Source organism: Phoxinus phoxinus, assembly GCF_949152265.1.
Source record: "Phoxinus phoxinus genome assembly, chromosome: 12".
NCBI classification, from domain to species: domain Eukaryota; kingdom Metazoa; phylum Chordata; class Actinopteri; order Cypriniformes; family Leuciscidae; genus Phoxinus; species Phoxinus phoxinus.
In genome coordinates, this window is record NC_136887.1 from 16161981 (window position 1) to 16176950 (window position 14970).

At 40.5% G+C, this 14970-nt stretch overlaps 1 protein-coding gene across 1 annotated transcript; it reads left to right on the forward strand.

Moving 5' to 3' along the window:
• The first annotated feature begins 251 nt into the window (after positions 1–251).
• Positions 252–13986, forward strand: eef1g (eukaryotic translation elongation factor 1 gamma). The gene is made up of 11 exons (XM_079631849.1): positions 252–298; positions 616–683; positions 1494–1652; positions 1739–1802; positions 2928–3070; positions 3159–3302; positions 8289–8418; positions 9059–9284; positions 9367–9539; positions 9705–9829; positions 13695–13986. Exons 1-11 carry the CDS (start codon positions 286–288, stop codon positions 13851–13853), a joined length of 1404 nt encoding a protein of 467 aa, XP_079487975.1. The 5' UTR covers positions 252–285; the 3' UTR covers positions 13854–13986.
• Positions 13987–14970: the final 984 nt, after the last annotated feature.

Genomic DNA, 14970 nt, shown 5'->3' on the forward strand with positions numbered 1-14970 from the left:
GAAAGTACTATACTGTTATTGTATATATGAAAGGAAATTAAATTCCAAATACGTAATATATATATATTTTTGCTGTTCCAAGCCTGTATGTATCCACTGGAACACAAAAGAAGATGTTTGGACTGAAGATCTGTCATTATATGATTTCATTTCAATACTTTCTCAGAAGAATAAATACAGGATTAAACACTTTTATAAAAAATAACAACAACATTGAAATATAATCTCCCTTTTTATTTCAAAGAAGAAACCACTGGAGAAACAAAGAACAAAAATGGAAAGGGAATGCAGGAAAGAGGTAAACAAGAACTATTATCTTATCTTTCTTACAGTTTGAGGTTTTCGTTTTAATGTGTTATTCTTATTATTATTAACGAGTTTAAGAGATTTTACATTGTGAGAAACATAAAATCTAGACAAAGTGTTGAGAACAAATTATTGGTCTTTTGAATGAAGAATTTGCAATGCAAAACAAAGAAAATAAGTTAAAACATGGCTGCTGTCAAAAATAAATAAATAAATCGTTCAGCGAAAAGTTTAGATCACATTTTAAAGAGAAAACACGTCGTCCAGCTCTCGTTTTCACGCCTTTGTGACGTATTATTTCTGCGCCAGGACCGGCCTATACGTCAGCACCGCGCAGCTCGTTCCTCCTTTCTCTCGTCCTGAAGATGGCGGCAGGGGTGAGTAAGATGGGAGAAAACCCTTACATGCATTATTACAGCACATCTCTCTCCACAATCATACCCCAATCACTCCAATCCTTATGTCTTTGAACGTTGTTTTCATACCATGTTATTTCGTAGTCTCGTATGAAGCTGTTACGATGATTATTTAAGTTGTAAATACTCCCCACACCCCTTTATACGGTGGTTACTGTGATGACGGGCAGAAGCACAGCGCTGTGCTCCTTTGTGCCACGTTTCCCTTGCCTTCCCTTCCATGCCCCTCATTCTCCGCTTTAACCTTTATGTAAAAAGCATAATGTCATGTTTGTAGTTTTACTTGCATTCCGTGAAAGTTAAGAGCATAAATTACCTGTGTGAGCTGGTAGAAAGGGTAGTCATTTATGCATTAACTGTGTAGTTTTCCGTTAGTGTAAGCCAAACGGTTTCCGTTTTAACCATTTACACGTCTGATTCTGAAATTTAGTGGTAGTGTCAAACACTTTCAGACTCATTAAAATCTCAGAGGTTTTAAAGATTAACAATAACAGATGGTTTACAGATATTGCACTGCAACACCATCCAGTTCGTTAGTTCTGCCACTAGTAACCCCCTATTTGACTATGCAAACATTGTTTACAATCTGTGAAGTAATTTTATAGCAGGGAATTCACTGTCAGCTGCGTCAGCTTGTGGAAAGTGCTGTGTAATGCTCTATGAGTGGTCTAAATGAAGGGGGCAGCTTGTGTTGGCATTTTCTGTTAGATGACAAAGGCCGAACAAGCTGCATTCGTTACAGCAATCTGACCCCAAACCTTGTTTCTGCAGACTCTCTACACATACCCAGAGAACTGGAGGGCCTTTAAGGCTCAGATCGCTGCCCAGTACAGTGGGGCTCGTCTGAAGATTTCAAACGCCCCCCCTGCCTTCACCTTTGGGCAGACGAACCGATCCCCTGCTTTCCTTAGCAATTTTCCCTTGGGCAAGGTCAGTGTTCCTCTTTCTTTTTCTTTTTTTTGGCATATGTTCTTGATGTCGAATTAATTCATTGATGTGGTTTCGATCCATTTTAGGTTCCTGCTTTCCAGGGTGATGATGGCTTCTGTCTGTTTGAGAGCAATGCCATTGCTCACTACTGTAAGTAAGCTTTATACTGCCTTTTTACACTTGGCCACTTCATGCGTTCCCTTTTATTGGATACGTTATCCGTTTTGATAAAAAAAAATTCCGTTTGCACTTGCCCAAATGCATTTTATTTATCATCTGAGCACCGAGCAACGGCTGCAATTGGAGAGAGCGGCTTCAGCTCTGGTGAGAGAATTTCATGTTCACCACATTTATTGAAGATTGAAGTTAAGCTTCAGGATGCTGAATATTGAGTTTTATTCGCGGCCATTTTGCGGCTTGCTGAAGAGAGATGCTGATTTGTGGCGGGCCATATCTGTGGAGATGCGTGCTGCAGTAGCGCTGTGCTATCTGGTAGCCAGGAGCTGACATAACATACACTCACACCTTTATTTTGTGGCATTTTGGCAGAAGTGTATTTTAAATGTGACTTCAACCAAATGCTCTTACACTTGTCCAGGTGGAATGCATCTCAAATCACACCCTAAAGGGGATTGAGCGATAGGATTGCAATCCAATTTAAAAGCATTTCAGGGGGCTTTTAAACCTGAGGCCTCATTTGTTTTAACATAAGTTTTGTGGATTTTTTTTTTTTTTTTTCCTTCATATGTAAAGAACAAATTAGGATTTATAAAGGCAGAAACCGATGTGGAAATGTTCTTACGCGCACGCCAACTGAACAAACTTTTCACTGTGGTAGTTCAACCAATTAGTCATTTATGAAAATGTAAAGATAAATAGACATTCACAATATGTTTTAATATAATTGTTTCTGCTAATCAGCGTCATTTTAACTGCTCTGTGCTAATTATATCACTGAAATGAATGATTTCCTGAAAAAAATTATATATAATATTATTGTACAGAAACCAGCCCATGCCTATCCCATATACATTTTTTGGAGAGTGTGCTTGGATTTCCTTGCTGAGTGCCTGAATCCATCAATCTTTTTTCAAGACTTCAAAAGCTATCATAGCGACATTTTAGAAATTGTTGTGTTTTTTTTAAATTTAGGATTATCATATGAACGTCTTTATAAATGAGACCCCAGGTCTTTATGCATGAAGTGGCCAATTGTAAGTGAGCCCATTATGGTGTTTTATTGCACACCATCAATGCTGATGTGTGTCCTGACAGTGAGCAGTGATGCCCTCCGTGGCAGCACTCCCCAGGCCAGTGCCCAGGTGCTGCAGTGGGTCAGTTTTGCTGATTCTGAGATCATCCCTCCAGCTAGTGCCTGGGTGTTCCCCACCTTGGGTATCATGCAGTTCAACAAACAGGTGAGCTTTGTATATCTGTTGATGTAATGCATTTATCTTCAGGAAGTGCATTGAATCTTTGTAAGACTGTCCTTCGTCTTGTATGCAGGCCACAGAACAGGCTAAGGAAGAGGTGAAACGAGTCCTTGCCGTCCTGAATCAGCACTTGAACACTCGCACTTTCCTGGTTGGGGAGAGAGTCAGTCTGGCTGACATCACTGTTGTCTGCTCTCTGCTCTGGCTCTACAAACAGGTGAGTCTACAGGGTGTTATGAAAATCTCAGCTGAAATCAGGTCTTTTTTTTTTATATAAGGGATGCAAAATAAATTGGGTCCATATTGGTTCATTTGTTATGGTTAAACCTGAGATATAATTAGTCTTGTGTTGACCTAACAGGCGATCTTTGGTCTTGTGAATCTATAATTCGTTCCCTGGCCAATTGTTTTGGCTGAGGGCTAAGTTAAGTTTCATATATTTTGGCTATTTAACTTGGAGTGCTGAATTTGTATATTTGACTGCAGGGTCCGAAATTAACACTCGCCAAATGCAGGTAGATTTTCCGCTTGGCAAGTAAATCTCAAGAGGCTATCCGCCACACTGGTGGGTGAATGTTCATCATACCAAAATAGTAATGTAATAAAATGTTCGGACACTCGGGAGGTTGTGAGATCTTGCACACGTTACGAGTCAGTTAAACTGATAATTGAGTCAAAACAGCTTGTACACGGCACGACTGTCCTGCACGAATTTTATCCCGAGCCGGCGGCAATCACATGAGCTTTCACGCTAAACTTCAGATGGAAAAATGACGACTGAAATGTGTGGGCAAATGATTTGTTGAAAAGCAGAGAACAGTAGCCATTCCTTTCAACATAAAAACGAGAGTGAGAGCGACAGTGTTTGCGCACGCTGTTGTATAGTTGCTGCCACTGAGATGTATAGCCCCATCGATCTAGCCTGTAACGTGGTTGTGTATGATTTGGCAATAGGGGACAGCCTATAGGTTGGTGAAAATCGGGCCGACTCCCCAAATTTTTTAAACATATTTAAACATTGTTGGGAGGTGCTGCTCGGCTCGTAATTCCTCACACACTGCGAGCCGCGACACTGCGAGCATAACAGATTTCCACTCGATTTCTCCCGAGTGAAAAAATAATCTGCGAGCTCGTAAAAACAGCAAAAATCGCACACTCACCTTGAGTGAAAATGTTTTTCCTCCTGTAGCTAGACTAGTGTTTTTATAGGTAGATTTTAAAGACTATTTAGCAGACGTTGGCCAGTATTGGTTATTTCTCAGATTGTGTTAAGCTTTTGGTTTACCTCAAAATAATTGTGTAAATACAGTAAAATAATAGGCCTGCTGATGCTGACATTGCGAGCTCCATGCTTTCCTATGGCTCTGTAACATTAGGTTAATGTTTGTCTCCAGATACTGTTTAAATTTAATATATATAGATTTTTTATTATACATACAGTGTTTCCTCTAGGATTTTTTCCAGCTGTGGTGGCAGGCCCATTTCCCCAGGGGGAGGGGGCGTCGCCCATGCGTGATATTCCCATGGGCCACGCCCCCTTGCCCCAGGTGTTTAAACCTCCCCTAAGTATTATAATTAGGGATGGGTATCGATTCAGATGTTCCGATTCGATTTCAATTCACAAGCTCTCAATTCGATTCAATTTCGATTCTCGATTCCACTCAATGAATATACTGTAGATTTAACACAAAACCTATATTTATAAAAAAGAACAGTGAACATAAGTTTACGAGTGGTTAATTAATAAAAATAAATTAAGAGCCAATATATTAAACTCTTATTATTTTAGGTACACTTGGGTACATTAAAACAGCATATATCAAATGCATACAATGAATAGACAGGATTTTGATGCAAGATGAAAAATTGATTATTGAAAAAGTCAGAACAGTCTCATGCCTTGATCAAACAGGATCAGGTTATTTTATGTTTAAGATAAAACAAACATAAAATCTCGCTGCATTAGAATAACATGGAGGCTGCAAGCCTATGAAGTGTAGGAAAACTAATACTGGCTTTTGGGTGATATATAAATAAATATGGGGGAAAAAAATCGATTCATAGCCTTTGAGAATCGATATTGAATTAACCACAATTTAAAAAACGATTAATCGAAAAATAGTTTTTCTATATGAAAGGTTCCAATTTACAGCGGCAATGCGATTATGCGCATCCCGTGCGCCGAATGATGCACTTGAAGCAACTCGAAGTCACAGCGCGCAGCGCTTCGCATTGAAAAGTGTTAGCAGAGTACACAGACAACACACGAAATACTGTTTCACAACTACCAGTCTCTCTGACTGGCACACTTTATTTAAAAGCACAAAGCGAAGAGATATTTGATGCTTACTGTATTATATCTATGCAACAGTTTATTTAGCCTTTTCTTTTAACAGTTTTAAATTTCAGTTACAGTGCGCATGAAGAACAATTCGAATTCAGAGTGCTCAGTGCTGTAATCTAACAGAACTAACGCAATAAACTCCAGTAACAGTAAGATAAAGTAATTTTATGCAAACCATAGACCTTTATCTACAAATAAAGTATAATAATGTGAACATTGATCTTGGAGAGTGTCATCGTGTTACTCGTAACCGAAGGTGACGCGATGTTTGAATGCTGAATGGAGAATGACTGAGGAGAGATGAGTTTTCATTAACTTTAACTTAACGACTTCAATATTATTTTTTACCTCACATTATGCTATCGAATGACTTTAGAAGTCTTGGAATATAGTGCACGAAAACTTTATGGTGCTTTACAATGTTTTTTATGCCTTTAGTGGGGCTTAACAATAGTATGCACAATATCGGACCTCACTGAGAAGCTACAGCCGTGGCGGGAGGATTTTTGGTGTGGCGGCCCACCACGGCTGAATGAATGTAGCGGAAACACTGTACATATCAAATTTTGCTCTGGGCAATTTTTATGTTTGTATTTAACATGTTTATTTGACACAAAAAGGCTGTTTATTATTTTGAATGGTAAAAAATATGCTTGACTTGTGGATTTTTTTCATCTACCAGTCCCCGTGGCAGGTGAGCCAAAAAGTTAATTTCGGACCCTGTTAGACTGAATTGTTTGCTTTATTTCTTCTTATTGTATTGCTTCTTGTACCTTTTACTTGGGCTATACTTTTATAATGGCTATTATTGATAAAACTGAAATTTGACAAAAAGAGAGAGGGTTGCGTTGTCGTTTATTTTATTACAAGATTATCACTGTAATGTTGTTTATTGCAACGTGTACAAATGCAGATATTGCCTGGAATAACAAGATAGTTTTATATGCAGTGATTATAATCAATACTCATTGCCTGAACCACATTTGTGTGCCTATAATGTTTACAATTTATTTAAATGAAAACGAAAAGAGGCAGAGTGGTGTTTTATAACATTTAGTTTTATTGTTGCCTAAAATGTACATACTGAGATAACCGAGTGGCGCTTTCTGAAACGCGCTGTTCCATTTGCAGAATTACCGGACTCACGAGTTGTATTGAGAAACGCCTAATGTCGGCGCTTGTCGTCTTGTGACATGCCGAGAAGCAAAAACAAGATCTGCTGTATGTCATGTCAACTTCACGCAGAAATGACGTTGATCGCTTCTTTCCGGCAAACACCACGCCTATCAAGTAAGGGTACTGTTGGCGGTGGAAACGCTAGCCGGATCATGGTTTACCGAACCGCACTGTACTGTACCGTTCAGTGGAAACGAGCCATTAACACAGATAAGCCGCTCATGCACACTCTCCCAGTGCTCACTATGGAAAAGCGAAGTGAACCGAGCCTTACCATGCAGTTGAAAGGCGAGCCGAGCCGTACCACGCAGTGGAAAAGCGAACCGAGCCGTACCACGCAGTGGAAAGGCCAGCCGAACCCAGCCGTACCATGCAGTGGAAAAGCGAACCGAGCCGTACCACGCAGTTGAAAGGCGAGCCGAACCAAACCGTACCACTCTGTGGAAAAGCGAAGCGAGCTGTACCGAGCCGTACCACGCAGTGGAAAAGCGAGGCGAGCCGTACCACGCAGTGGAAAAGCGAGGCGGGCTGTACCACGCAGTGGAAAAGCGAGGCGGGCTGTACCACGCAGTGTGAAAAGCTAGGCGAGCCGTACCACGCAGTGGAAAAGCGAGGCGAGCCGTACCACGCAGTGGAAAAGCTAGGCGGGCCGTACCACGCAGTGTGAAAAGCTAGGCGAGCCGTTCCACGCAGTGGAAAAGCGAAGCGAGCCGTACCACGCAGTGTGAAAAGCTAGGCGGGCCGTACCACGCAGTGGAAAAGCTAGGCGAGCCGTACCACGCAGTGTGAAAAGCTAGGCGAGCCGTACCACGCAGTGTGAAAAGCTAGGCGAGCCGTTCCACGCAGTGTGAAAAGCTAGGCGAGCCGTTCCACGCAGTGTGAAAAGCTAGGCGAGCCGTACCACGCAGTGTGAAAAGCTAGGCGAGCCGTTCCACGCAGTGGAAAAGCGAAGCGAGCCGTACCACGCAGTGTGAAAAGCTAGGCGGGCCGTACCACGCAGTGTGAAAAGCTAGGCGGGCCGTACCACGCAGTGGAAAAGCTAGGCGAGCCGTTCCACGCAGTGGAAAAGCGAGGCGAGCCGTACCACGCAGTGTGAAAAGCTAGGCGAGCCGTTCCACGCAGTGTGAAAAGCTAGGCGAGCCGTTCCACGCAGTGGAAAAGCGAAGCGAGCCGTACCACGCAGTGTGAAAAGCTAGGCGGGCCGTACCACGCAGTGTGAAAAGCTAGGCGGGCCGTACCACGCAGTGGAAAAGCTAGGCGAGCCGTTCCACGCAGTGGAAAAGCGAGGCGAGCCGTACCACGCAGTGTGAAAAGCTAGGCGAGCCGTTCCACGCAGTGTGAAAAGCTAGGCGAGCCGTTCCACGCAGTGGAAAAGTGGAAATTTTATCCTGATATAACAATCTATTGTTACGCCCCATAATCATTTGTTTCTCACCCATCTGATGACTGAACCATTCTAATGAGTAAATGTACTTTATAAAGCTACAATCTATATTAATCAGATCTTGCTTGCATTAGATAAAATATTGTATTAGTGATTGGGTAATCCGTTGCATACTTAAGTCAAGTCACCTTTATTTATATAGTGTTGTATACAATACAGATTGTTTCAAAGCAGCTTTTAATTTTGGTTTTAAATTAGCATTTGAATGTTTTGTGCAATTTTCTTTTTCACCTTTCTAGGTTCTCGAGCCTGCTTTCCGTCAGCCCTACCCCAATGTAACTCGCTGGTTTGTGACCTGTGTCAACCAACCACAGTTTAAGACTGTTTTGGGGGAGGTTAAGCTCTGTGAGAAAATGGCTCAGTTTGATGGTAAGTTTCTCAAACCAACCTTGTCGTGTAGTTTTTGCTCTTCAGCTTGAACTTGAATTAAAGTGCAGGACATCTGATTTCATGGTTATCAGCATATTGTCCTCAAGCACAATCAAAGATGTTTCCTAAATCCATGGGGTATAGGCCATACTACCATTATGGAGGCAGATACAAGTCTTTGTAGAGCAGGCTTGAGCAAAATGGTGACAAACCATATAATTTTATATTTAAATGTTCATGCTAAAAAAACAACTTGGAATACATTTTATATGTATCTCCCCAGTATATATTAGTAGTGGTGAGATGAAGCTTTGAAGCTTTCCAGCCAGATGTGTTAGTTTCTCATTCTCAAGGCTTCGAATGCACGCAGGGACACCTGCTGGTCAATGGAAATGGTGCAGGAAAATTATCATGAGTGTGACAGCTTCATGATACATTATGATGTACACTCATAAGCACATGTATGTATATATAAATAGTTCTTTGAAGTATTTCTGCTTTGAAGTATTGTGTGTTTTTGGGTGTTTCTCTTCTGATTCCTCTTCTTTATAAAAACTTGAATTGCAGCAGTTGGCTTTTCAAAAAAAAAAATTCCCCGATATTGAGTGCTATGTGCTTTTTTTTTTTTTTTTTTTTTTAGCTAAGAAGTTTGCTGAGATGCAGCCGAAGAAGGAGACTCCTATCAAGAAGGAGAAAGCTGGCAAGGAAGGAGGCAAGCAGCCGCAGCAACAACCGCAGCAGGAGAAAAAAGAGAAGAAAAAGGAGGAAAAGAAAGCCGCCCCTGCTGAGGAGGAGATGGACGAATGTGAGGCTGCACTGGCTTCTGAGCCGAAAACTAAGGACCCGTTTGCTCACCTTCCAAAAACGTACTTGAAAAACCTTCACTTTAGAGATAGCTTGAAAGTCTGTTCGCTCTCTCATCAGTCTGCCTTTGTCCTCTTGCTCTAGCTCTTTTGTCATGGATGAGTTCAAGAGGAAATACTCCAACGAGGACACCATGACTGTGGCATTGCCTTACTTCTGGGATCACTTTGATCGTGAGGGCTTTTCAATCTGGTACGCTGAGTACCGCTTCCCTGAAGAGCTGACCATGGCCTTCATGAGCTGTAATCTTATCACAGGTACAGTCAGGTCACTTTGCCTTGTCTCGTTAAACAGTGTCTGGAATGCTATAACTTTGTTTTTGGTTTGTTCCCTTCAGTTCAGCATGTACTATTTGCGCAAGAGTTTAGCATTGCATAGTTTAAAAAAAATATATACAAGTACTCTCTTGCTCCTCTCCTCAGGAATGTTCCAACGACTTGACAAACTACGTAAGAATGCATTTGCCAGTGTCATCCTCTTTGGTGGAAACAACGACGGTTGCATCTCTGGTATCTGGGTCTTCAGAGGCCAGGACCTTGCATTTACTGTGAGTGATTTACATGTACTCAGAACCCTGTTTAGTGTCTATATGTATGTTTATAGTTTGATTCCAGGATAAACACTGTATCGAAAATGTAGGGCTGCCTCCTAATAGTCAACTAAACATTAGTCAACGAGAAGAGGGTTAGTCAACCAAAATTGTATTAGCCGGTTAGTCGAGGGGAAAAAAAAGTCCACAGGAAGTAGCAAAGTCACGCAGTCCAAGGGACAGAACGGCGGGTCCTTGTGGTAATTACATTGTCAGGCAGGAAATCGAAATCAGGGCTCGAAATTAAGCCTTTTCATGGGCTTGTCCTTCAGACAAGGACATCTGTCATTCACTTGTCAGAGTAAAAAAGTTGATTGTCCGAGAAAAAAAAAAGCGTGGTGTTAAATTTATTTACGAGCCTCAACCGCACAACCTTGATACCTTCAGTAATAAATTTTATTATCCGCTATCAATCGCAACTTACAATAAAACAAATAAAAACTGTATAATTCTCTCGTTTTAGTGATTCTCTAGTTATTTTTTTGTTTTCGTTTTAATCAGACTACTTGTCCCTTCAAAAAAATCCACTTGTCCCGGTCAAGCGCATATAACATTACAATAATGAGGAACTGAAAAAGGTGGCTGCTGTTACGGTGCTTGGTGACTGACATCTGACTAACTCGTAGCATGAAACGCACTGATGATGTGTGATGTGAGCAGGGTCCGCGGAGGTATGGAAATGCGTACATTAAGGCAGGTTGGACCGAATGCAATGATTGGGTAAACATTTTATGGTCCTACACCTTCCACAATGTATACATATAAATACATTTATCCCACTTAACTTACTGACTTTCAACCAGGAAAAATAAAATATTTCTAGTGCAAATTACCTTTAAGCCTTTAAGTTAAGAGAAATTTGTGAATCATAATTTTAATCCATCTTTTTGTTTTCTAGGTTAACCAACATCAAACTTTGTACTCTGTTGTACTCTTTGTTAATTGTACTCCACATGTCATGTGCAGTACATTTAATGTGATGCATTAGTTTTATGAACATTGCAAACCACATTGATTAGATCAGTCTTTTAAAAACTGCCAGGCAGATTAGGCACAATTGAAGACACATTGTGAAAGTTTAATTCGGCGCCTTGCGTCATATTTGCAGAAAGCATTGAATAAAAGGAACATCTTTTGAGTTTTGGCCAAATGTGACCAATAACCAAACAATCTTTCCATTCCAGCACAGCTGTAGTGATCAATCTTAAAGCAGCAACAAATGCAGCAGGGTTGTCAGAAGTCTTGAACATTTCACATTAATTGAAAGTTGATAATGTTGGTAAATAAAAACCAGCACATCAAAGGAGGATTTTTTCTCAGATGTGGAAAACACTTCCTGTATGTTTTGTTGATGCTGATTCCAATCAAATTATATGGTTGGCATTAGAGTGCGGATTGGGCCGAATTTTTCAGTCCGAGCCCGGCCCGCGTCTGACAGAGCAGTAACCGAACCCGACCCGAGCCCGACAGGCATAAAGATATTTATGTTCGAGCCCGACCCGAGACCGGCAGTTAAAATCCCATTTTTTTCTCATACTAATGACAATTGTACGTTTGTTTGTGTGGAAAGCCCGCTTTTATTATGCAACTGTAGGAAGGCAATCGGAAATGTCAACAGGACAAGCGCATCAGTGCGCGGAGCAACGAGCGCTCTTAACACCTGGCGCGCGCACATTATGCACGTGTTTCGTTGCCACGGCTACATAAACAAGTGTCCGCACACAGGAAGACGGATGTTATGGTAATATTTTACATGTATTTTAATCACAAAAACGAACGTTTGCATCAAGTGAAAGCATCAGGCACATCGGCTACCTACATAATAAGCTGTTTTAAATTTAAAATGTTCAATGCCTTATCGCGCTGATGTGACCGACCCGAACCCGAACATCATTTCTAAATATCTGTCCGAACCCGGCCCGGCCCGTCGGGTACCGGCGGGTCCCGTCGTGGTCGGGTCGGGTATCCATCCTCTAGTTGGCATACATTCATCTGTAACATGTTAGAAGCTACATCTTTGAGCTGTTTTAACTGAAAGCAACTTGCACTGAAATATCTTAAAATATGCCAGTGTAACTGTCTCAAGATTTTTTTATTTCTTTTTTTCTAAGGCAAGTTTATAAAAGTTACTTAAATGCCCTAATTGAACTAAGGCCTAATTCTGGCTTAATCTAAACCCTGTCTGTGAAACCAGGCCTCAATGAGGTAATAGAATGTTGAATCTTACGCATGGCTTATTTTAATTTGTGCTTATTGGTGCAATAAGTGCAATAATTCTGATGAAATGTAAAAAATAATTGCGATTTTTATAATTGAGCAAAATAATCATTATCAGTTTAACCATTATGCAGCATGATGAAAATGTGTTTTCATTAATTAAAACCACTAGCCTTGTTCCGCCCTCTTACGTACTTCCGCTCAATTTTCGTTCAGTACTACGTCTGGGCTTGCGGTATATTCTTGGGTTTTCTCCGATAAATTTTCTACCGGTCCAATCAGCGAACGGAGGGAGTGGTTGAGAACGATGGCGTTGAGGTCGTGCGTTAGTTTGAGTTGACATGCGTCACGAGACCCACGACCAAACGTTAGCGATTGGTTATGGCAGATCCAGAGTGGCTCTGGGCAGATCCAATAGTTTAGCCAATAGGCTATAAAACCACTGGCTCTGCACCCCTATTCCTAAACGCATTACTCCAGACCTATGTCCCATCCAGAAGCTTGCGTTCTGCAAGTGAACGGCGCCTTATGGTGCTATCTCAAAGAGGGCACAAAATCACTTTCACGTACCTTCACCTGGATTGTTCCCTGCTGGTGGAATGACCTGCCTAACTCAACCCGAGCTGTATTTTCAAGAAATGGGTGAAGACGCATCTTTTTCGGCACACTTGACCCATTAAAACTAACACTAACTATTCAATATTTAGATATATTAAAAAAAAGTACTGCGCTAGACTAACTGGGACTAGTCACAGCACTTGTATGTTGTCACCTATATTGTTGGTTTGAAGTTTTTCCTTTGAGTTTTACACATTGTCAAAATTATCCTCATTACCGGATCCGCGAAAATGACTAAACGCTGTATTCTGCTGCCAGGCCATTAGATGGCGATGACACTGTAGACTGAACGTGTAATACACATGTGCTTGAGGTCATCGTTTTCACGGATTCGTGTTTTTGTTGCTTAGTTAAAAAAACTTGCACTTTGAAACCTGTTTTCAAAGCACTTTTCGGGCTCCCAAAATACCATTGTTGTGTAAATGAACGAACAAAACGTATTAACATTTTTATGCTTTAAGTGGAAAACTCTGTTGTGTAAATAGCCCCTAAACAGAAACAGGACAAGGTTTACTAAATATAACAAGAATGTACATTTGGCAGAGGACTAAGACTAAAAATGGCTCACCAAATTAACATCAAGGGTTCACATGCGAGACTGGATAACCAGGCTTAATTGACTAGCTGTTTTTGTCATTATTAGATGTGCTTCATTCAGTGTTTGTGCAGTTAAGTAGATGGATACAAATGTTAGCATTATAAAAAGCAGAAATGTTTTTAAAACCAGTGAGCTGTATATATTGATATGGTTAGTTGACAAGTATTGATACAAGTTGACTACAAATCTGTTTTGTTTGTAGTTCTCAGCATATGGCAAAGATAAATGGTGTGAAGTTCACGTGGATTAATGACCGTTTCGATATAATCAGAGTGGAGTTTAATCGCTTCAATGACATTCATTATTATTAAAATGTGAATATTGAGCATTTATAATTTATTTATTTTTTACTTTTAAAATTGTATTAAATTATTTTTCTCATCTCCCCAGCTGAGTGATGATTGGCAGATTGACTACGAGTCATACACTTGGCGCAAGTTGAATGTGGACAGCGAGGAGTGCAAGACCATGGTGAAGGAATACTTTGCATGGGAGGGTGAATTCAAACATGTAGGCAAAGCTTTCAACCAGGGCAAGATTTTCAAGTGAGAACATCTTGCGCCCAGTATTTATCAACATCCTTATCAATGGACATGACATTTGTTTGAGAACCCCATGTACAAGGCTTTGAGCTGTGGTGGAAGGAAGACTTGAGAAATAAAACTTTTTTTTCACAATCCCACTTTGTGTTTTCTTAATTTTTTTCTGTTTTGACTGTTACCTCCTGAGTGTTTGTCTCTTTAAAAAAAAAAAAAAACATGTTGTAGTTCTATAACATAAAAGTTTTATAAATGGTTGATGGCAATATTTTTGGGGGTGGGGGTCAAGCTTTGAACAAGGTTTAAAGTATAAAATTTGCTTTTAATTAGTGCTGGTTTAATGTTCCCGGAAAGTATTTTTTCACAGTGCCTGATGCTCTTTTGGGATCTGAAATTGAGAAAGCATATAAATTATGATGCTCTCTTTGAATCTGGAAATCATTGAAACTCTGGAAACAAAATGGAGTCTCAGCCGTTTATTTAAGAGAATGTTTGCCTATTTTAACTTTGGCATTTGGAAAAATGTATCCTACTAAAATCCACCAGAGGGAGCCTCAGGTTACGGATCCCATTAACGCCCCGAAATGGACCCAACTGCAAATCCTGTGGAAGTTTAAGGATATTTTTTCAACCTTGGCATTTCGTTTATTTCCCTGTACATTTTTTTTCTCTCTTTAGGTTGTCCTGTGTGAAAGGTTTAACTCCTCCCACATTCTGCACCCTTCATGTAAACTACTTTGCATTTTTAATTCCATTTCAAAGTCATGTGAGCAATTTATTTAAATGTAAGTTTTAGTCAGCCTGAGGATTTGTTGGGGGGAACAAATCAACAAATCTCCAGCATTCATAGGAGAATGGTACAAATTTAGTTTTTTTTTTATTTTAGTTCCATAAAATGCATCCTGATATTGAATATTGTCACGGTCATGGTTCTGATTCCCAGGAAACATGCATAAAGGTATGTATATATAAATGCCCTGCAAATTGCTTCAGATAAAACTGTCTGCTAAAGTTCAAAAGCATTCTAATCCAGTATACTTCAGGGTCATATTGGCCTGGCTTCACAGACGGGGCTAAACAAGGATTAGACCTTAGTTTAATTGGGACATTAAAATAACTTTTATAAA